Genomic DNA, 25,465 nt, shown 5'->3' on the forward strand with positions numbered 1-25,465 from the left:
AGGAACGCAACTGGAAATTGTTTTTTTGTTTTATTGTAGTAACCCCCAGAAATGTGCTTTAGTAAAATGTGAGCTCTCTGCCTTTATGGTGTTGTTTATTCAGTTGCTACATGTGCACAGCTTTGTTTATGTGTATCAAGCGTGCCTCCTTATTTTGTAATTGTGCTTTATTCCCTAAAAATGTGTAAAATACTTAAAAGGTGTGAAAAGGAAGTGTCCTGGTTAAGACACTACAGATTCAGAGAGAAAAAGAAAAGCAATATCGATAAACAGAGGCGGACTGGGTAAAAAATTCTTACCTGGGAAAGTTTGTAGCATCCTCATACTAGCGTTTATGGCCAAAATCACACCGACCTCCAACCCACCGTGGCTTCCCGGTAAGGCTAATGACCAGTCCGCCTCTGTCGATAGAGAAAAAATATGAGATTGTGAAACACTTTGAGCGAAATGAAAGACCATGTGATATTGCACGTGCTACAGGCCTAAATGAGGCAACGCCGAGAATTACAAAGAATGCAGAGAAAATAAAAACAACTTTCATAGCAGGAACAACTCAAAGTGTAATTAAAATCCATTAGATTAAGACTCAAAGAATTGGAAGAGATGGAACAGCTGTCCTCTGTTTGGATAGAAAATCAAACAAAAAACAAGTTTGCTTATGATAGAAGCAAAACCATTAGCAATATTTTATTACATAATAGAATACGTAAGTATTTTATTACGATAATTTGTGTTTAGTAATATTTTGATTACAAATGTGTGTTCAATCTTGGGTGGTCAGCACCTAACCCTATTTATCCCATAGGGCCTGTTGTTTATATTGCACAATTTTGCATTGCACGAGGGTTTCTAGGAACACAACTATCATGTTATACGAGGACTGACTGTATTTATATTTCATCCATTGCTGCTGCTTTGCGCACTTCGATGCATTTACCATATCCAATTTATTTAAATTTCCGATGTTTTATCTGCTTTTACTCTTTAATATAATCTCTCTTTTATATATATATATATATACTTGATTATTAAAAATAATATATTTTGTTAATACATAGTACATTCAAAAATTTCCCAGAATTGCATGCTGGTATTTAAATAGTTTGCACTACGGCCATAAGGTTTCGTAGGGTATTGACATTGGCTGTGGTGCCAAGTGAGAAATGATTTGACCACTTCACTCGTGTGTCACACCTGATTGATTGTGGTATGTTGTAGTTTGAACAACATGCTAACATCAAGTTCTTTAAACTTGGGAAAAGTCTTACAGAGATGCTACTAGCATTATAGAAAGTTTATGGAGATGATTGTTTTAAGAAAACTGCTGTTTTCTTTTCAACAGTGAAGGCATACATTCAGATTACAGGGGAAGCCGTGTAATTTGAATTTATGGCCCCTACTTCTGGAATTCTTTAAACAGTGAAAATTCCCGTTCATATACTTTACTAACTGCTCTCAGAGCATTATAAACCTCGATCAGGTCACCTCTGAGATTGTTGCCAAGCTCTGTATCACATATAATCAGAATCTTTTCATGTGTGGTTGCCCTTTTGCCAATCTCATTTCTTTGGTTCCTTTCAAGAAGCTTGGTGTCTTTTTTTTTTTTTTTTTTTCAGATGAGGTCTCTGTACTTGAACACAACAAACTTGAATACTCCATACTTGAATATTGCATATGGGTCGAAGTAACTCCAGAGAAACATACCAACTGTGTGGTACTACACTTAGGGTGGTAGAAAATAAAAAAGATCTGGGAGTAATTGTGCAATCAGATATGAAATTTTCTGAACAGTGCAGACAAGCTGCCAGAGCAGGTCATGGGAGTATTGTCAATGATATACAGAAATTTGCTAGTAGGGAAAAGGAGGTGATTATCCCTTTGTATAAATTCAAATTGAGGAAAGACAGTCATAGAATAGATGTGCGGAAATTTGCCTTTAGCCAGCCAGTAGTTGATTGCTGGAACAAACTTCCATCTGTCGTGGAAGTTTATATAGCTTAAATAAATTCAACGAGGAACTGGGCAAACGTTTAGAGAGAATAGACCTGTGAATTTTTTTTATTTTTTTTTTTTTTTTGGGCTGATGCTACATAAGCTTGCTTTCTTGCATCACATGCCTCGATTACTACAACTACAGTATTCTTACAATTGCCTTGTACAGTGGGATTGTGACATCCCTACCTGTAGAGAATAATGTTCATTGATAAGACATTATGGGCTTTCTGGCTCTGTTTACACTGCTCAGAAAACTTATTGTCTGTTCATATTGTAATCAAAGGGCCCTTTTTTCCTCTACTGTTTTTAATTCAACATCACCAAGAGATGAAATGTCTATAGACTGTGACCCTCTGGTAAAGTGATATTGCTCCATTCTTTGAGGTCTGGAATTAATGAGATTCTGCAGTTTGCTGAGTGTACCATCATAAAGAACAAAATTTGGACTCCAACTGGTATAAATTCCTAATCTTTCCCATTTTTTTAAGCAGGGAAAGAATACGAATTCTGCATTAGAGGTGACTGTCTTTATGTAGGTACATCTTGACCACTGTGTCAACGATATTTAGGCACTTGCAAAGCTGATCACACTATCAGTCATTACTACATTTAATTCCTAATACATTGACTGAGAATGGTGCACACACTTAAATACCGCATGGGGAAATACAAAATTTTGTTTTTTATTCATTTTAAATGTTTTGTTCGGAACTATAATTAGGTCGCTGCCAAACAATGGCAACACCATCTTGAATCTCCTGCCGCTTCGGAACTTTGATGAATTGATTCCCTGCATCTACAAATGCAAAAATTATAATTAAGATGTGTACTTTCACGCACATAGGTGACCTCCCAATGATGCTGGTGGTCCTCCCAATTGGCATCACTGGAATCCAGTGGCCACAGACTAGGTTCCTTAGAAATCTGGCATGTTTGCCATTTGCTGCAATCCACAGAAATTCAGAAAGTGGCGATCCTGGTGGTTGAGGGGCCTAGCTTCAGCACACTAGTTTGGACCCTGCCTCAGCAAGACGGGTGGTCCTAGATGGCTCAGCAAAGTCAATCAACTAGTGGGTTCACCTGCAATTATCAACCATCTTGATGCCATGCCCCTATTTTCATGGTCTGAGAGACAGGATTTGGGCTGGCAGAGATGCAGGTATAGTGTCTGGGGAGCCCTGGTGTCGCACTCCCAAGTGCATTTAATGCTTTCCAGGTAGTGGGCACCCCATTTGGGCTCTGTGGTGGGTGGGGAGCCCAGATGCTGAACTAATAAAAAAAACATTATGAATCCCAATACTCTTCTTCTTCTGGAACCTCAACAAAGTCCCTACCAGAAAAATATACGAATAATTCTGAAGATGTTACCTCAGCAGAATGACCCAGAACTGAGGATACATCAGGTACAACATCACAATACCCACAGAAAAAAATACCGTCTTTCTTCATCCAGAAGGATTTGGAAGGCCTAGTAGGCTCACCCAAATCAGCGAAATGGCTTCATTCTGGCAACATCCTAATTCAGACTAAAACTGATAGGCACTCTGAGCAACATCTATTCAGAGAATACTGATGTAGTAAAACCCCACAATACACTAAACCCATCTCGAGGCATGATCTTGGAATGGGATCTTCTTGAAATGTCTCAGGCAGAAATCTGTTCAGAACTAAAAAGCCAGAGTGGCAGCTGAAAAGAGAATGTTCATACATAGTGATGGGAATCTAGTCCCAACTAGAAACCTCATCCTTACTTTTAATACACCACTATCTTCCAATGAGATTAAAACTGGTTATCAGAGCCATGCAATACATCCATATGTCCCAAACCTGTTAAGGTGCGTCAAGTGCCAGAAATATGAACATTCACAAATGACCTGCCATGGTGTCCTTTCATATGCAAAATGTGGTGCAGAGGACCATGAGGTAACATCTTTTGAAGTTGCAAAATCCACCTGCATTAACTGCCAAAGAGCTGCCCTGCATACTCTTGGGTATGCCTGAGGTGGAAGAAAGAAAAGGAAATGCAACGACTAAATGCAGAGCTCAGTGTCTCTAACCAGGATGCCAGAAAAGCGGTTAAACCAGTAAATAGCAATAAGACAACATATGCTAATAAAGGTTGCCAAGGAACGTTCAATTGGCACCCAAATGGAAATGACTGTACCACCAAAAGAGTCATTCATGCTCATCACCCGCTACTTACTGAGCTCAAAAAATCCATCAGACAGAAATCTCAGTCAGCTGCCACTCAATATCAGCACCTCCTAGTGCCCAAGCATTACAAAAATCAAGCATTAAAGCAACAGTGCTGAAACCATCCTGCTTTTGCTTACAGTGGATGTACCTTAGGGCAAACGATGATCCCAGCATATATAAAATTACTATGGTTCATAAGGATAGAATTGTGGATGGTCTTGCTCATGGAGGAGTCGCACTCCTCATTGGCAACCAACCAAACCCCATCCCCCTTTCAGTCTTTGTGACCTTACAGTGGGGATATTATTAACCGTCTGCTCTATTTATTGACCACCTTTGACTGACCTTCCGCAGAAAGACCATGATCTTGTTATGCAGTTACCCCTCCTTTCTTACTTCTTGAGGATTTTAATGGACATAACACCCTGTTGGGTAATGCTGACATCAGTGGAAGGGGACGAGTGATAGAGCATATGCTCACTGACAGTGAGCTCTCCCTTCTAAATGTGGGAACAAACATCTTCCACATGCCTACCTGTACATTTTCTGCCCTTGATCTCTCTCTCTCTCTCTCTCTCTCACTTGGGGAGATGGAGCAGACCATCTATGGAAGTGATCACTTCCCTGTGATAACTGTGTCTCATTTAGATTACTGCAGAGGAAGATTTATCAGGCTGACCGGAATGCATTTCAACCTCTGGCAAATCTTGATATTACTACAGTCAGTCAGGAGCCTATCAGTGATGTAGTCATGTGCAGCACAGAAAGTATCGTCCAGGCAACTGCAATTGCAGTTCCAAAAACATTCACCTGGTTTCCACAGTTTCCAAAACCTTGATGGAATTCAGAATTCACAATTCACACATTTTGCAAAGTAGCAAAAAAAGCACAAAACAATGCCTGGAGGATATTCTACCGATTTCCCAAAATTTAATATCATTTAAATGTGCACGTGCATAAGCACACTATATCTGGTGTCCAAGCCAAAGGGAACCTTGGATCCATTTTGCCTCCTCCATAACCCAGGCTGCCTCAAAAGTAGTCTGGGATAGGATTCTGAAAATGAAGAGAAAATATCCACCAAGCCCTTCAGTGATCCATAAGCACAATGGATGTCCAACTGCAGTTGTATTAACCTGTAGTAAAATCCCAGTAGTAACCTGTAAAGGAAACAATTGCAAATATCTCTTTATTGATCTGCTTTTTATCCCAGAGTTTTTGGCCTTGAAAGAGAAAAGATGGAAACTTCCATTAAACGTATCTTTGAAAGGGCCTGAACCATACAACAAACCTTTTACACAGGAAGAGTTAAGTGCAGCACGCTCTCTTACATGAGCAAGTGCTGTTGGGCCTGATGACATTCATTACGAAATGATAAAACACCTCTCACCACAATCTAAGGATCACCTTTTAATTTTATTTAATAGAATCTTTCTTAACAGAGAATTTCTGAATTCCTGGTGAAAGGCAATTGTCCTTGCCTTTGCAAAGCCAGGAAAGGATCCTAGAAATCCAAGTAACTATCGTCCTGGAAAGAATGCTAAATGCTCGCCTTATGTGGTATTTGGAATCAAATTTTTCAGAGCATAATGCGGCTTCCAAAGAAACAGAACCACTTTAAATCATCTAATCCACTTGAAATCTGAGCGCCTGGTAGCAATTTTCTTTGATATAGAAAAAGCATATGACACAGCCTGGCAATTTAGCATATTGCAAGATATGCACAACCTTGGTCTTAAGAATAATCCCCTTGTTTTCATTAAGCGCTTTCTTTCTGTTTGCCAATTTCAAGTTCGTTTAGTATCCACATTCTCTCAAGTGTTTTGCCAAGAGGGAGGGAGTTCCACAAGGATCTGTTCTAAGTGTCATGCTTTTTTGCCATTAAAATAAACTCTGTCACAGAACAACTTCTGCCAATGATAAACAATGTCCACGTTAATGATTTTCAATATTTTACCATTCATGCCATATGAGGATCATTGAAAGGCAACTGCAAAAAGCCACTGATCAACTTACATCTTGGTCTTTGGCAAATGGGTTCAGGTTTTCGTCACAGAAAACCGTTTGTATACACTTGTTTGCAAACATAATCTTCATCCTAACTCAGAATTAAGGCTTGAACAAACAAAATCCCAGTAGTAGCAGAAGCCAAATTCCTAGGACTTATTTTTGACATGAAGCATATTTCTGCAACGCATTCGTCATCTAAGGACAAGGTGAGCCAACAGGCTTAATATTCTATGGTTCCTTTCATCAACTTCATGGGGTGCAGATTGCTGTACTCTACTTCAGCTCTACCAGGCTCTTGTCCATTCTAAATTTGATTAGGCTTCTCAGGTTTATGCTTCTGCTGGAGATAGAGAGAGAGAGAGAGAGAGAGTGAGTGAGTGCACACTCCAATGGTTAGATCCAGTCCACCACCTGGCCATTCGGACTGCCACTGAAACATTTCACATTTGTCATATCCAAAGCCTTTATGTTGAAGCAAACAAACCATTTTTGTCTCTTTGACATAAGCAGTTGTTCCTACAGTGCGCTTCTAAATTAAAATCCCTGCCTGACAACCCTACATGGGCATCAGTTTTTGAACCACAATGGGAAAATCTCTACAACACCCATTGGACTGCCAACTGACCTTCTGGCATTCAAATCCAAGGGCTTTTAAGTGAACTAAACATGAAGGTAGACAACTTTACCCAGTCACCAAGGCAACTTCTTCCACCCTACTCATCTTCCAACTTGTGACTTCTGCTTCAAGATGTGGGAGAAAACTAACACACAACTAGCAATCTTTTTAATCATATCAAGCGCAGTATTCTGACTTCCTGCCAGTCTACACAGACAGCTCAAAATCAGAGTCCTTTGTGGGATCAGCTGTGGTCCCTCTACAGTCTGCAACAAGATTCCACAAGAAACTAGCAGAGTAGCATGCAATACAAATTGACCTTGAGCACATTAAAAATAGCCATTACTAAAGGTATACAGTGATTCACTGAGCATGTTAGGCTCTTTTATCAGTCAGGTATAACCCTCATCTAGTCTTGTCTTGGTTACGGCAGGTTCTTTTTTCTCTCCTTGAGTCAGAATTTGACATTCGCTTCTGCATTCCAAGCTACATTGGTATCAGGGGAAATGAATTAGCAGATGCCACTGCCAAATCAACCACTCCCATGGATAATCATTGCCTGTCAGCCCCCTATACAATTACAGGCAAACAATATATACCAGATGTGTGTATTGTTTGGCAAGATCATTGACAAGATCCTAATGGCAAGGTCATTGACACAGACAGGCCATAGATAAACTACGAGAAGTTATCCTTTAATTCGCGGACTGGTGCAAGATCTTATCTTTATTGTCATCATCTGAATCTTCTGTGGATTTCTCCTTGAAATACTCTCCCTTGAACTTTACGCACTCTCGCCACCATTGTACCCATACGTTAAGTGCTTCTTTCAAGCCATTTTTTGAAAGATTGCAAAGTGCTTCTGTTGTGGCTCTTCGAACATTGTTGTGTCTGACGTGAAATGCTTCCTTTCAGAGCTTTCTTTTTTCATCACAGGAAGACATAACATTGGGCTAAGTCTGGTGAATAAAAGGGATGTTGTAGAACCTTGGCGCATACGGCAGTGTTCACTGGCTGCATAGTATTACTTGTATGGGGCCTGGCATTGTCTTGATGAAGAAACCACTTCACACCGCATAGTTCGGTCACACTGGAATATGGCTGTCCTACCGAGACATTCATTGCCATACACTTCATTCATTTCTTTAACTGTTTCTGTTGCATTTAAATCCCGTCTGACATAATAACCAATCACATATCACTATTCAATCTGTATTCCCAATATGATACTTGTTTCAAAACGATTTTCAGTGACATGCAGCTAAAAACTCTCTTCACGGCAGAGAAGAGAGTTTTTACTTCCTTTGCTGCCTCCTTTAATATAACTGGATAGATCCCATCTACCCCAGATGCCTTCCTTATGTTTAACTTCAACAATTTCTCCTCCACTTTGCCCTCAGTTATTACAAAATCACTTAGCTCCCTGCTAGCATTTGATAAACTTCTGGCACTCCCCTCATTGAATAACTCCTCATGTGTGAATGTAGATGCAAAATACTCATTCAGTTTATCAGTTACCTGAGCATGATCATCAATAGTCAACCCGTCTATGTTAAGTAGTCCAACCTGATTCATCGCTTTCCTTCTAGAGTTTACATAAGTAAAGAATTCTTTGCCAAAGATTTCTCGTAATCTGCCTTCGCCTGCCTAACCTCCTTTGTGACTTGATTACAGACTAGTTTATACCTGCCATAGGCTTCTGTGTCACCTGATACTTTATATGCATCCCACACATTCTTCTTCTCTGCCACGAGCCTCATTAATTCATCTGACATCCATTTAGGCCTAAACCTTGAACAGTATTTCTTAGTTGGAATGAAAAACCTAGTAGCCTCCAAAATGAAGTCCCTAAAGGCTTCCCATTTAGAATTCAAGGTTGGTAACATCATCAGTTGGTCCCACTGTACAGAATTTAAAAACTGTCTGAGGCCTTTGTAGTCACCTTTACGAAAACAAAAGCCCTTCCCTTTAGCCTTGATGGTAGTTACATCTTTAAGTAATTCCCACATCAGTACATTGTGATCACTGTCACCCAATGGTTCCTTTATCTACAAATTCTTAATGCATGTATAATCACTGCTGATAATCAGATCAAGAGTATTCCTCCCTCTGGTTGCCTCTCGAACTTGTTGCTGTAGAAAACAGTCCTCCAATAAATCCACAAAAGTCTTGTCAGTGTGCAAGTGACCAACCCACAAGTTCCACTCAATATCTGGAAAGTTAAAATCCCCCATTATAAGACATTCTGATTTACTGGCCCACTCTATTTCTCTGCACAATTGCTCATTATACTCATCAGATTCATTAGGCCTATAACACACACCTACTCACATTTTTCCTTACCCAGTGCTTATTTCACACCAAAGAGACTGAACACTGCATTGTCCACCAACATCAATTGGATGCACTGCCTTTGATTCCCAAATTCCAATTCTGCACTGCTTATATCTGTGTGACACCACGTCTCTGATATCCCAACGATATCTGCCTTTGATGTCTTGACTAGCACTTCAAGCTCATCAAATTTATTAACTATACTCCTAGCATTGGTGTACGTGCACCTGTTCCTACTCTTAGTTACCCTAACACAGCCCATGTATTTACTTTTTCCACTATGACTTCCAACAGTCCTGGAAATCTCCGTTACCTTGCTCTCCAGGTTGCTGCTCATTCTAATAGAAGCAGTACAAGAATCACTCTGCCTGCGGCCACTGTTAACCTTTTAGTCTGTGTATCCCCCCCCCAAATTAGCAGTTTTCTGACCCACCTAATACTGCCTTGATAGCATCAGCTAATATTCTTGCACCCTTTCTCTTTTTAAGTGCACCACATCCCTGTAGAAGCGCTCTCTCCTGTCAACAAGCACAGACCAGGCTGAAAAAAATTCTACCCCTTGAGCCTTACACAGTCTCTCCAGGGCTGAATTGATCAACACTGCTTTAATCATATACTCCCTCCTCTCATGTCTGGGCAGAATAGCAGACACTTTCACATTCAACCCTAACTTGCGACTTTTTTTCAACATTGACCTGTACTTGTTGAGTAAATCTGCAGATCTCTCACTCTTAATGTCATTAGTTCCAGCATGTACAACAACATCATCACCTTTTGTGCCCTTAAAAGATGATATCTGCTCTACAACGACATCGACTTTTGCCTCTGGCAGACATACCCTGGTCCTTTTCGACCTATCCTTCTTGCATAGTATATTCCCCATCTCCAACTACTAATTCCTTTGGGACCATTGCATTCTGTCTTGGAGATTGCCTCTTTTTTGCCTGATGCACAAGAGTGAGATCTGTCATTGAGCTGGACAAAAAGAAAGTTCTTGTGGGCACTGTGCTAGCTGCACAAATGTGCTAACACCAAAGTACACAAAGTATACTCAACACACCACTGTGTGTAACTAGGATATGGCAAACATGGTCACTATCATAAGCACCAAATAGAGTTAAAGGAAATCAGGATTATTTAATTTTAAAAATGTGACTATGATTTTTATTATCGAAATCTGAAGTTTATAGTTTTTATATAAAAGCTACAGATTTCTGGATGAAACTTTGCTATTTAGCCATTGTAATATTTATTTGAATGTAATGCAATATGAGGGGAAACTCATTAAAGCAAAGCTTGTTCACTTTCATTGCCAATAACATGGATTTCAGATTAAATAATCTTGGTGTGTGCATGCGTGTGTGTTGTCCCACTCATCTTTCTCTAAAAAAAAATGGGTATAATAGGTTGCTATAATCCCAATTGATAATCCTTCCTCACCACCCTAGTGCTTCAAACATTGGGTAACATAAACACTCAGACTGCTTCGCATGAGGCAGCTATAGAGTAAGGGAGTATTGTAAGTTACAATACTCTAATATTAAGTTCAAGGTTGAAAAGATAAAAAATCCTTGTTTCTCTCTCTCTCTCTCTCTCTCTCTCTCTCTCTCTCTCTCTCTCTCTCTATACATACAGGTTTATACTTTAAGCTAATGCCTGTTTCAACACGAAACACTAATGATAAAGAATATATGAATAACTTTGTATGCTAATAATGGAAAACCAGTGAGTTTTATTTAACTTAGCCTCTCTCTCTCTCTCTCTCTCTCTCTCTCTCTCTCTCTCTCTCTCTCTCTCTCTCCTCTTCCCCCCCCCCAATTTGAAAAGAAATCATATCATCATAAACAGTATTACTTCAAATTGAATAAATTTTCTTTCAGCACATTGTGATTTCCTAGTGTAAGCACTTGCTCTGCTTTTTGCCTCCTTGTAAAATTTTTTATCCACTCTTTGTTCTGTGTATTTGCAATATATTTCAATCTTGAAGTTGCCATAGACCCTAAACATTATCTAAACAATGAGAAATAATTATGATTTTAATAGAAATTAATAATATTTATGATATATTAATACTAGGTAGTACTGGAATTAATAGAGCTCAGAGAGCTTGGAGCTGCTCGTTCATTACTTAGACAGACAGATCCTATGATAAAAATGAAACAAGAAGAACCAGAACGCTATATTCATTTAGAAAATTTGTTAGCTCGTTCATATTTTGATCCACGAGAGGTAAGTACATTATGAATTTGTTTTAATAAATCTCAATTAAATTACTCTGAGACTGTTACTAATTATTTTCGGACCATTCTCTTAGGGGTATCATTTTAACTGCTTTACAAGTATATGACTTTTTTTTTTTTTTTTTTTCCTTTTCTTTCCTTTGATAAGGAGACGTATTGAGAATTAATGTTGTTTAGTTAAATCTCTTTATAGCAATCCCTCTAGGAGAATGAAAAAAAGTGGTTGTTATACTGATAGTTCACAAAATCAGCTAAGGAACAAAGAAAATTTTGAACATTTATAAAAAAAAAATTTATTGCAAGGTTTGAACAAAGGCACAGTTGAACCTTTCCCTAGTTGCCTGCCAAGTCATGTTCCACCACGCTCATTTGCTTGCAGTGAAACAGGTTCTACTGCCACGCTCATTTGCTTGGAACAGGTTTTCATTGCCTTGTGTGTTTGCAATTTGTCAGAGAAATGACAAACAAAGGAATCAAAGAACAAATCAATCCCAAATTTTTAATAAAGCTAAAGAAAAAACCAACTGAGAGTTATACCAAGTTAATGAGGAAGATACTGTGTCATGAGTGCATGTGTTTGAGTGGAATAGAAGATATTTAGGTTAATCTTTACAAGCAGGTAGTCCTTCCATGGATATTTGCAAAAGCAGTGTCAGACAATTGAGGCTTCTCTCACTTACTGATTACTGGTGGTTTGTATTAATGAATGCTGTCTTTCCACAGATGATTAAAGTCAGCAGGTTTGCGTTCGAGTATATGGAAACACAGGGTACCCTTTTCTAAAGAGTGAATGAATGTAGATAGAGTGAATGCCATCTTGCACTGGTTTAAAATCAGGAAACGAGGCCCCCTTTGGTGCTGATTTAAAATCAGAAAATGAGTTTACTCTCTCAGTGCTCATTTAAAATTGGAAACAAGTTCACCCTCAGTGCTGGTTTTAAATCAGGAAACGAGTTCCCCCTCCCCTTGATGATGGTCTGAAATCACTTTCTGCTTTAAAAACAGCACCAAGGTGGGGAAAACACATTTCCTGATTTTAAACCATCTCCGATGGGGGGTTCCCAATTTTAAAACCAGCACAAAAACAGCATTTGCTCTCTCTGTATTCATTCACATTTTTAGAATCTTTAGAAAAGAGTAACCCATGTTTTTGTATACTCTAACACAAACCTACCAAGATGCAGTCTAGTGTGTAGAAAAGGTACCCATATTCTCTCTTGATTGCTTGTCACCTAGATCCGAGGGAAAGCACTGGCATTGCAGCATAGAAGTTATGTGGCCAGCTTATGAAGGCACTGTGCAGTATGGTCCATTCCGTTGGCATACATGTCACGTGACAGTCACATGACATGATGTGCAAGTTGGAAGAAGCTATGCTTGCCAAGCAGCCTGTCAGAGCAATAAGTAGGAGGAGCTACACTTATCTATTATTGCAAAGATCCACTGACAGAAGTACTTGCTTGTAAAGATTAACCAATTTTTAGGAGGAAGAGAGAATGTGGAAGACGGTGGATACCAGTCCATCCAGTGGACTGAGTCAGGACATTAATTAGAAGTGATCATCTTTTCACGATTAGAATGGTTGCATCAGAACTCAGTATGGACAAAGAAACATAAATTTTAAGTGAAAATTTAGACATGACAAAAGTGTGCCAAGATGGTCCCAAAAATTTTGAATGAAGATCAAAGATTGAGAAGGCTCCAAGTTTGTGAAGATGTTTTGAAAAAAATTGTTGAAGAGCCAGACTTTCAGATTACTATAATTACTTGCGATGAAAGTTGGCTGTTCCAGTACAACCCAGAAAGTAAAAGACAATCAATGCAGTGGAATAAATAATGCTTCACCAGACCAAAAAAAAAAAGCAAGAATATCAAAATAAAAATGAAAACCATGCTTGTTGTTTTCTTCGATATTAAAGGAATTATTATGGCCAAATACATCCCACCAAATCAGACTATCAATCAAATATACTATTTTGAAGTTCTGACAAGACTGCATGAAAAAATTTGAAGGAAGAGACTTGAATTGTGAAGGATGGTTGGATGCTCCCCAAGACAGTGCACAACATGCTCTCTGTTCATCAATTTCTGTTCAAAAAACAAATCTGTGTGTAAACATGAACCCAAATTGCCAGACCTAGATCCGTGTGGCTGTTTTCTCTTTCCTAAATTGAAAAGTGTACTTAAGGGAATCCATTTTCAATCCATTGAAAAAAAAAAAAAAAAACATGACTGAACTGTTAAAAGGGCTTACAAAAGTTGACTTCCAGAAATCTTTCTGTGCTTGGAAGAAATGTACAGAACAGTGTTGGCAAGCTCAAGGCAATTATCTTGAAGCAGATAACTTGTAATGTACAAAATATTTCATTATGTTTATTTTATTGTAGCAGTCTCATTATTTATAGCCACACTTCATATAGTATAATCTAATCCAGAATATTACAGTATTACAGAGGAAAATGAAAATTTTATAGTTACAGTGAGATTAATTTGTACGGTATCTTCATATATGTGTCCATATGTATATCAAAGCCTAACAATAGACAGGTGAATTGGTTTCAGAATTTAAAATAATCTGTCAAAAGGCACTATTTCTGTGGCAGAGTATATTTTAAAGGTGAATTATACTACTCTGCATTCTGAAAAAAAATTCACTGATGTTTTCTCAGAAAACGGTGTTTCTGAATCATTTTCTAATACTCATTTCAAAAATGACCTCCATTAATTTCCATCACCAGATTTCTTCAAATATCATGAAAAAAATTTGATTTTTCACACATTTTTATTAATTTTGCTGAATTTGTATGCTGAAATTATATTAGCATTAGCATTAGTAGCTTGCTTTCTTGCATCATTAGTATGATGCAAGAAAGCAAGCTTATGCAGCATCAGCCAAAAAAAAAAAACAAAACACTTCCACTTCACCCCTCTGTTCGTTTGAAATACCTGTCCAGCTGAGCCTTAAATTTATTTAGGCTATCAACTTCCACAACAAGGGATGGAACTCTGTTCCACCAACCAACTACCCGCTGGCTAAAGGCAAATTTCCACACATCTATCCTACATCTGTCTTTCCTCAATCTGAATTTATGCCCTCTCACGTGATTATTCTGAGCAAGAAGAAGAATCCCATCGGCATTGAGCATGCTCAAACCATTCAGGGCTTTATACACCTCTATCAGATCACCTCGCCGGTGCCTAGTCTCGAGACACTGTAATTTGCAGAACTTAAGCCTTTCTTCGTAAGAGCAACCCTTTGTTCCATTCACTAATCTTGTTGCCATTCTCTGTACTCGTCCCAGCAGCTCTACATCCTTCTTGAAATGAGGCCTCCAGACCTGCATACAGTACTCAAGATGTGGCCTGACCATTGCCTTATACAAAGGAATAATCACCTCCTTATCTCTGCTAGAAACACTCCTGTATATCATTGAAAAAACACCATGAGCTACTCTTGTAGCTTGTCTGCACTGCTCAGAGGACTTCATATCTGCCTGCACAATTACTCCCAGGTCCTTTTCATTCTCTACCACTGTCAGTGTAGTACCACAAAGTTGATACGTTGCCCTGGGGTTGCTGTTTCCCATATATAGTACTTTACATTTGTCAATGTTAAACTTCATTTGCCACCTCTCAGCCCATCTGCTCAACCTTTCCAGATCCTGTTGCAGCAGCATAGCGTCAGTAGTGTTCTTAACAACCCTGCCAACCTTTGTATCGTCTGCAAACTTGGACATTAAGCTTGATATACTATCATCAATATTATTTATAAATACAGAAAACAATAATGGACCCAACACTGAACCCTGAGGGACTCCACTAACAACATTAGTCCACGATGAGCAGTGTCCATTGATTACCACTCTCTGTCTTCTCCCCCTCAACCACCCCTTTATCCATAGCAGCAGTTTGCCTCCAATGCCACACTGCTCCAATTTGTGCAGCAGTCTTCCATGTGCAACAGAATCAAAAACCTTTCAAAGATCCAAGTATATAATATCAAAGTTATTCCCTGCATCCAGTTCTTTTGTGACTGCATCATAGTATCCAATCAAATTGGTCAGGCAAGACTTCCCCTTAACAAAACCATGCTGTGTCCGAGCTATAACTGAAGTCTTGTCTAGATTATCCTGCAGTGCTTCTTTAAACAGTGCCTCTATTAATTTTCCTGGAACGGAAGTTAAACTCACAGGTCTATTATTACTTGTGTCGCCCTTTGATCCTCCTTTGTGAATTTTGGTCACATTTGCACATCTCCAGTCCATGGGTATTTTCAACCGTTCTCCCAACTCCACTAATCACTTTGAGCTCTTTGACTTCCTGTCTTTGCAACTTGACTTTTTCCAGTCCATCTTTCCTAACAGTGAGGTAATTTTCCTTGGTGATTTTAATGTTCACAACTCCAGCTGGCTTCCGTTTTCTAGTCACACTGACCCAGCTGGTCGAGAAGCCGAGGCTTTTGCAGTCAGTAATGACCTTGCACAGATTGTTCATTATCTCATGGCTATTCCCAACCTCGTGTTGTTTGGCATTACAAGAATGCAAAATGGGATGACCTGCGAGACTTCTTTTCCTTGGTTGGATTACAGTTTCAAAACTTCTGATGTCAATGTTTGCTCAGATGATGTCAGTGAAATTATTCTTGTAGGAATGGAATCCTTTATTCTACACTCCACTTTAAAATCTCGTCCTTTATCTAAACCTTGGTTTTCCAATAAATGTGCTAAGGCTGTTCAAGTGAAGAATATTGCATATCGTAATTGGTTATGCAGTTTTTTAGTAATTGGTTATCCAGTTTTCTCTCTGATCGCTCACTGAGGGTGATGGTAGATGGCTCTCTGTCTCCTACCTTCTCCACTAATGCCGGTGTCCCCCAAGGTTCAGTTCTTTCCCCCACTCTTTTCCTCTTGTATATTAATGACCTTCTTCCATTGACTGGAAATCCTATCCATAGTTTTGCCGATGATAGCACATTGCATTCCACTTTCCATTTTGAGAAACCTTGTCCTGCTCAATGAGCTTCAACTTCTCGAAAATCTGCTACCAATACCTTAAATGCCGATCTGCTCCTATGCTTATCTTTATTGACACTCCGATTTCTAGGCAAAATGATATATCTCTTTTGGGGATTACCCTGACTTCTAATCTCTCTTGGCACAAGTACATTAGAAATATTGCTTCCTCTGCATCTAAAAAACTTGGTTTTCTCTTTCGCTCTTGGCGTTACTTTTCTTCCAAACAGCTGCTCACTCTGTATAAATCGCAAATCCGCCCTGCCATGGAATATTGTTCCCACATCTGGGGTGTTGCTCCCAAAACCTCTCTTAGGCTTCTTGATTCCATTCAGAAGAGGGCAGTTAGGTTAATTAATGATTCATCTCTAACAGAGTCTCTCCACTCGCTGTCTCATAGACATACTGTTTCTGCTGCATGCCTCTTCTACAAATACTTCCATGGTCATTGTTCTTCTGAATTGACTTCTATAATTCCCGCTCTCTCTCTTTCAAAACAGTCTGAACATGTGCCGCCACCAGCCAACATCCATTTACTGTCCAACTTCAAACTCACAGAACCAACTTTTCATCTTCCTTGTTTATTCATTCAACTGCCGTTTTCTGGAACAACCTTCCTTCATACATATTTCCTGAAAATTACCGTCTACAGAAGTTCAAGTCCATTGTCAACAAATATCTTCTTTCATCTTCTCAACCTCCAACCGAAGCATGGTACTAAGTACTATAGGTTCTAATACCTCTCGTGTTTGGGATTTACATACAAAAAATGTTGCAGCCCAGCTTCTTGAAGTTTGCCTTGTTTTGAACTGTATTCTTGTAGTCTGGATCCTTATTGTTTTCTAAGAAGTTTTCGACAACTTACCTGAAGCTAAATCAAGCTTGTTTTTCTCTTTTATTGATAGTTTCCTCAAAATTTTGGTCCTTTATCAGTTTGTGAATTTGAGGTCCAACAAAAATACCTTGTTTTAACTTCTTGGATGATCAAAGGGAATTTAGTATAAAGGTAGATGAAGTTTTCACAAACTATTTCATCAAACCCAGTTTGATGTGCATTAGTAGAAGGAGGACAGTTTTGGGATTTATACTCACTTTTGAGCACAAGCTTAACACGATAACCTCAAAAATAAACGGAGCTCAAACTGACTCGGTGTGAGCTCTTAAGATCAAGAAATAAATGAACTGAAGACAAACATGTGAAGATTTAGTTTACAAATTCCCAGCATTTATGCCTAACTTAATATATTTATTAATATCAAAAAAAGTGATTGGCAGCTGCTTCAACCTTGTTAGATTTGTTGTATTGAATGAGACAATGAATGAAACTTTGCTTGCTTCTTCAATTGTGAAGAACAAAGTGATAATAGTGAAGAAAATTTTGAGGATGTGTACCCAAACTTAGAGGGAAATTTTTTTTTTTAAATATTACACCACAGTGAATGTAGACAGTGCGTGTTTCAGGATTGCACGAATGGAAAGAAACCTATTTTAGTTGAGCAAAAAATTTACCTGATAAAAAAAAAATGAATAACATTTCTAAAATTGGTGTGGAAACCTAACAGCTATTAGTTTACTAACATTGAAACCATACAGAGTCAGGTTATGAAAGCAATGATAGCAGTTAATTCACTTTTTCAGTTAGACTGAGTCTGAAAAAAACAACATATGAGTTCTGATCCTTGATAAGTATCAGAGAAACTTCTTGCTCAACTACAATAGGTTTCTTTCCATTCATGCATATCCTGAAACATGCACTGTCTACATTCACTGTGGTGTAATATTTAAAAAAAAAATTTTCCTCTAAGTTTGGGTACACATCCTCAAAATTTTCTTCACTATTATCACTTTGTTCTTCACAATTGAAGAAGCAAGCAAAGTTTCATTCATTGTCTCATTCAATACAACAAATCTAACAAGGTTGAAGCAGTTGCCAATCACTTTTTTTGTGAATCTCATTCCATGTTGAAACACATAAATACATTGCCTGCAGTAAATTGATTTCACTTTTTTTTTTTTTTTTTTTTTTATAGTTTTGAGATACAGTACAGTTTTACTTAATAGCATTCTTCAATAGTTTTTCTTTGAAGCCTGGATTACACCTTGATCAAGCATCTGAAGAACTGATGTCATATAAGGTACTGAACAGTGATTGCATGTAGGCCATTCACTTGGCAATGAGGGGTACAGTTAGCATTAGTAGAGTCATATGATGCAAGAAAGCTACAAAGTTGTCTAAAAAACAGCAGCAAATTTTTTCCGATTCTTCATGCCCATCGTGCAGTCTGTCTAATCCATTCTTCCTGGGTTTTTGATAACATCAATGAGTGTTTTGGCATGTGCTCTATACATAGTCAGCAATGTCTTCAAACCTTTAAAGCAGTGTTGCTGGTCTTTCCCACTGTTTAGAGAAGAAACTTCTCTGTGCTAAACATTTTAGTGACTAGGGGAATGGTAATTCAGTGTTTTGTCCCCCCCACTACTACATTTCATCAGCGTTTAAGATGTCAATGTCGTCATATGTCAATAAAACATTTTTTAACTAATTCTCGTTCCATTCCTTATCATCAGTGTTGATGGCTGCACTTTTGTTGCATATTTTTTTGAAGATAGCTTGTGATATTACATATTGCAATTGACGTGCATTCAAATCTCCAGGTTAATTTTTGGCCTGCAACAAAGCTTGTAACAATTATTGTGGACTCATCCATTGGAAAACCTAATCTTTGATATTCATCCAATGTGCAAACAATTCAGCCCTAGTTTTTAAAGGGCTTCTTGCTGCTGGAACAGTTTTTGCACACATCATTAGCTATTGTAAGCATATCTTTCCAAAATAAGGTACTTCACATTTTGTGCAGCAGACCTCTCTAAGCCTTCAGTCTTTTAGAATGGTGAACCGTGTACTGTTAGGAATACCTAACTGTTTAGTGATGTTAGGCTTATGAGCACACACACCATTATCTACAGCTTGTAAAATCATATTTTTGTCTGCAGTTGGTATGAGTATATTGATAAACATACGGTTTATATATACGCTGTAATGAAATGAACTGCTAGTTGAAGTATTTTTCATTACACCAATGAGTGATTCCCCACAGTCGGCTTGCAAACTGATTATTGACATCAATAAATTAGTGTCAATACTGTTTTTTTTTTTTTTAAGTCCAAATATTGTAATAAAAAAATTGAAAAATAAGTTGAGTGGTATAAAGTTTTGGGTCATTTTAACAAATATAAAATAGCATTAGATTTATAGGAAATTAGCCAGGACCTGCCACATAGGTCATAGTAACATACTGGGATATTAAAAAGAGCTAACTGTGTATCACTCATATGGAATTAATATATTTCAAATTATTGTTGCCAAACTTCCTGGGACATCTTCAAACCATTGCAGAGGCTTGATCCCATCAAACTTTTGTTGTTGATATTATATTAAGATGGATAGTGCCCATTTTCTTCACTCTGTCCTAGAGCACATTGTCGTCTTCCATTGTGCATCGTTGCATTTCAGTTCTTTTGAAGCTGTCTAAAAGTTTTTGTGGGAACACAAGTTCAATTCATTAAAATCCATCTGCATCCATTGAATAACAACACCCATTTCCTTTGCTCTGTTAGTATTTATTTGACAGGCTGATGAAATCTATACTTGCTGGCCAGAGGCAGATTAAGGTTGGTTGAGGCCCCGGGCACAGAAGAAAATATTGGGCCCCTTAAAAAAGAGAGAGAGAGACGGGGAAAATAAAAATACATGTTAACCATTTTTTTAAATAAATAAAAAATATTATGTACTATTAATGTTTTATTTCCAATAAAATTTGAATATAATATATGTATAATATAATTAATAATAGCATAATGATAATCACAAAGTTATGAACTAATAGTTTTAATATGTAAAAGTATAATTATAATTAATGATAGTATACATATAATAGGAGTAACAATCAGAAATTTGAACAAAAAAATCATAGAATTTTACTTGCAATTAAAATTACAAATGGGAAAATATTTAAATAAATTTTTTTTCTTGCTTTTTGTTTTGCAAACTTATTAACTATCTCATCACAATCAATAATTTTAAGTAAATCGCTCTCTATATATAAAATAGCCATATTATTTAGTCTTTCCTCTGAAATTGAATTTCTTAGAGAATTTTTTACTCTTTTTAGACAAGAAAATGAGCGTTCCCCCGATGCGTTTGAAATTGGAATGGTTAACAAAATTTTCAAAATAATTTCCACATTTTGAAAAGTTGCTTTCATATCTAATGATTTTTTGTATATATTATTAATTGATCGCTTGTCTTCTTCATCTAAAAAGATTAAAAACTGTTCCAACTCATCTTTAAAATTACTTGAATCAAGGTCATCTTTATACATTTCTATTAAATTATCAACACATTTTTTCTTTTCTTCTACACACAGTGTAAACAGGAAAAAAACTCTAAAATTACTTATAACATTTTCATAGATTTTTCCGCGTCTGTTTAGTTCTGCTATTAAATGATCGCATATTACGTAGAGTACATCATGTAAAAAAATTCCTTTCGATATTCTGTACATATTCACTTGCGATCATCTTCAAATGTTTTATCTGTTAGTTCTTTAACTTCTGATTCGATTTCATTGAAATGATGTCTTATGTTTTCATTAATAAAAATTTCTAGACTTTAATAATGACGCACCTTTAACAATTGTGCAGTCAATAGATTGTAAAGATTTACTTGTTGCATTGATTCTTTGCAAAATTTTATTCCATAGGACTGTCATTACAGCAGTTTCATAATCATTCATTTCTTTAAGTAATGATTTTGCTTCAATAACAACAATTTTTTTTTTTTTCTTTTGTGGAATTGCATATCTCATCTAATGCCTCTTTTATATTTTTGTAGCCACATTTTAATGCTAAAACTGCATCAGCCCTGGCAGACCACCTTGTATCTGGCAATTTCTTTAATGTATAAGAACCTTTATCCAGTTTATTGCATAACATGTTCCATCGAAACATTGATGCAGAGAAAAAACAAACAAATATTGCACAAATAAAAAATATCTGGAAGCATTACTACAACTCTCTGCAGCAACATAACCAACTAAATTAAATGAATGACTGGAGCACGGAATAAACATTGCTGATGGAGCATGTTGTCTTATTCTTGTTTGCAGACCATTGTACTTTCCCGACATATTTGATGCATTGTTGTACAATTGTCCACAGCATATTTTATATCTACTCGCAAATTTTGCAAGGTAGATAAGACTGTCTCTTCTAGATACTCCGCATCATGTCTTTCTATAGGGAAGAACTTTAAAAATCTTCCTTTAACATCCCCATTTGCTGATAAATAGCGCACTACAAAAGTAAGTTGATCCACATGCACAACATTGGGTGTAGAATCTAAAATAATACTATAATATTTTGCGCATTTTATTTTCTCCACAATGTGTGCCATAAGATAATCAGCAATTATTTGCAAAAGTTCATCACACGTCTGATGCGATAAGTAATTTACATGTGTGTGTGCTTACCTTGATTTCTATACTTTTGTAAGTGCAACTTTAAAAAATCGTCATATTCGCTCAAATACTCTAAACTAGTCAAATAATTGCCTTTTATCGAAGATGTTGCACTCTCTTTATGGCCTCTAAAAGCAATGCCCAAACTTGCAAGAAATTTTTATTGTGGATACAATTCTTTGCAGAATCTCTCTCTCCAATAATTTTCTTTTTGCAATGTAATTTGCAGATTTTGAACATCAGTGCGATTTAACGTAGAGGAGCGCTTGTATAATGTACACATTGAAGCGACGTGCTCTTTTGACATTTCATGCTCGGACAAAGTTATTCCAATATTTTTCCAATTTTGGAACCCTGTAGTCAACTTAGACTTTGAGCCCGAAAACATTTTGCATGGGTAACAATAAATTGATTTGGATGTTTCGGAAAAAATTGGCCACATCCTTTCTTCTTTTTCACCATTCAAAATTTTTCTTTAAAAATGGTCTTTAAAAGCCTCTGTAGTAAATGCGATCACCGTGTTTATAAACCGATTTAAGTGTAGTTATATCACCTATATTTTTTGGTTTATTTGAAATTAGAAATTCAGCCATTTCATTAGATAAAACGTTAGGCCAGAGAGCTATATCTTTTAGTGTAACTTCGAATGGAATATTTTCCATTTGCATTTCAATATTTTCTAATGGACTTTCTTCTATATTTTTTTCTACTGGTTTTTCACCTGGTTGACTGGTTCTTCATCTTCTTCATCATTGTTGCTTTCTTCTATACCTTGGTTTTCAACTTCAACTAACTCTTTTTGTTGACTGATGGAAGCTCCTTGTTCTTCATCTTCATTGTTGCTCGAATTATGATGGCCAGGGCTAGTTATAAATTTGTCCAATGCTCCTTTCTGTTGGTTGGCAACTTGCTCGCATCTTTTTTTAATTTGTCTTTTTTTCAGCCCCTGATAGATGTCGTTTCATTTTTCTAGCTACCATTGGTAGCCTACCAATGAAAAGAAAAATATAAAATTTAATAGTCTGAATGATTAGAATACTAGGGAAGAGATTTTTGTCGTTATAGTGCAATAAATTAATGATTAATTAAAATTCAAAATTTATTCATAAACTACGAAAATACAGGCGCTAATGTAACAACAGGAATTAATTTTATCTTAATATAATTACGACAATATACGATATACGCGTATTTGCGTATATCGTAAGTCTACACTGGAGGAGAACCTTTAAGTACAAAGTAGCAAATATGATTCTATTACTCTGATAAGTGGTAGCGCAGCCCCTATGCAGCGTAGTATGTGTATAGTATGCAGCGTATTATTGAAATAATGAATATAAGTGAATATAAACATACTATCAGGTTTTATTGCCGATTGTAAACTTGTACATAATTAAAATTGCACATATGAAACCAAATTTGGTGTCATTAGAAAAAAGTGTAAAGTTGGGGTTTTGCAGGGCCTTTCAGAAGTCGGGGCCCAGGGTGCGCGCCTGGTGCACCCACCGTTAAATTCGCCTCTATTGGTGGCATCACTTCTGAACAACCAAATTACAAACCTTTCAAGTGTTATAACATGCCAACCATTTGACATTCTTACTGGATGTGGGCTTCTCCTGCACTTTCTCTAATTTTAAACAAAATGTGACATGAATTTACTGCTCGGCAAAAATCACTCATTTTGAGATGCTATGATACACATAAATTAACTTCTATTCAACACATGCTAATTCATATTGACTGATCTAAATGGGTAATTCACATGTTACTGTGTAAATGAGACAGTTGCTATACTCTACGATTTAAAGACATAAAGCCCATCCTCAACTTTCTGAACATATCTCAAGTGTGGCATCAAAGACCTCCCTTGCTGTCCAAAGTAGCAAGGGTGGTCCTTTTTTTAAAGGTCCTTTGAACCTTTAAAAAAGATGTCTGAATCACCAACATCAAACAAAATTTTGGTACTTATATGCACGAAAGATGTTTTATTTTATGTGAAAACATCCTTGGCTTGGACATGGTTAAAGGGATTTAGTATGAAAAGAATCCAAACGCGTTTAACATTTTAAAGCTTTTTTTTTTTTTTTCAACAGTTTAATGAATTTGAGGTTGCAATACATGTTCAATAGCTAATTAACTTACAATGGGTTTGTGATAGCTAAAATATAATACATACACTTGAGATTGTAAAGAGTGTAAATGTCTTTGATGAAACAGCATCATAAGAGAGATAATTGTAGCAATGCAGCTCCTTCAATCGTGTAAGGAAGTAAAATGAAATGGATGAATTCAGTGATGTGTTTGATCTTTTGGTTAGGTGAAATGTAAATGACTGCCAACAATATCGCTTGACCATCAGAAAGAAGGCATTCATCTGCACAAATGTCTCCAACAGGTCTAGCACTCGCAGATTTGTCAACAGTTTGTCAATAAATCACTTCCTTATATACGATTTTCTCTCTTATGATAAACTGCTACACCACCAGCTTGTTATTTAGTCATGTTTCAGAAAGTAGAAGTAAATTGGATTGTTGTGACTGCATCAGGGAGATCGTCACTGTGAACATGTAAACTTTGACAATTTAACGTTAGAATGGAAAGATCTTGTCGTTTACTAATGGACTCGTATAAAGTATCTTACATGGTATATAGAGGATTACTCGACAACCTGGTCATTTCAGCTTGAAATGCAAGAGTGGTTACTGTTGCTCAGTCCATGATAAAATATCTTTTCTCCATTTGCAGCAATAATGTAAAGATCATTGATATCGGTAACTCAAGATAATGCAACATAAACTAGTTGTTGTTCATGTCATTTCTCTTATTCATAAACTACAAAATCGGAATTATGTCCCTGAGATTTATGGATGGTAATAGTGTAAGCCGATATTAGTGGAAAATGATTTCATTTAGCCAAAATCGTTCTGTTGCTATTCAGCAAAACACTTTTACTTCTCCTTGTAATCAATACAGCTTCTAAATCGATTTCTCTAGCCATAGCAAACGACAAGCCTTCATTCTAGCAGGTCCCTCAAATTCAAAGCTGGTTGTTGCAGTATACTCAGTCCAGCTGGTTCAGGAAACAATTGAAAATCCTCAGGTAATTCATTTGAACTCAAATCTTCTGGATCGAAATCTTCAGGAAGTTCTTGAATATAATTTTGTGATGTCGATGGTCAAGCTTCTTGATGAGAAGTTGATGTTGTAGTAGTAGTAGTAGTGGCATGTGATGCAAGAAAGCATGTGTATGAGCTTATGCAGCATCAGCCAAAAAAAAAAAAAAAAAAAAAATCACACCATTCCCTCCAAATGCCTGTCCAGTTCCTCCTTAAATTTATTCAACCTATCAACTTGCACAATGACAGATCGAAGTTTGTTCCAGCAATTAACCACCCGCTGGCTAAAGGCAAATTTCCGCACATCTATTCTACATCTGTCTTTTCTTAATTTGAATTTATGCCCCCTTAGGTTCGTAATCTGAACAAGTGGAAGGATCCCATCAGAATTCAGCGTGCTCAACCCATTCAAGGCCTTATACACCTC

At 37.1% G+C, this 25,465-nt stretch overlaps 1 protein-coding gene across 1 annotated transcript in view; it reads left to right on the forward strand.

Annotated features, from left to right (window-relative positions):
• Smu1 (Smu1 spliceosomal factor) overlaps positions 1–25,465 on the forward strand; it is a 255,576-nt gene that overhangs the window by 52,339 nt on the left and 177,772 nt on the right. Inside the window, exon 4 of the mRNA XM_090368767.1 lies at positions 11,228–11,380. Within this exon, the coding sequence (XP_090224893.1) occupies positions 11,228–11,380 (153 nt within the window). The remainder of the gene's footprint in view (positions 1–11,227; positions 11,381–25,465) is intronic.

Source organism: Mastigoproctus giganteus, chromosome 2, assembly GCF_048544385.1.
Source record: "Mastigoproctus giganteus isolate SK-2022 chromosome 2, ASM4854438v1, whole genome shotgun sequence".
NCBI lineage: Eukaryota > Metazoa > Arthropoda > Arachnida > Uropygi > Thelyphonidae > Mastigoproctus > Mastigoproctus giganteus.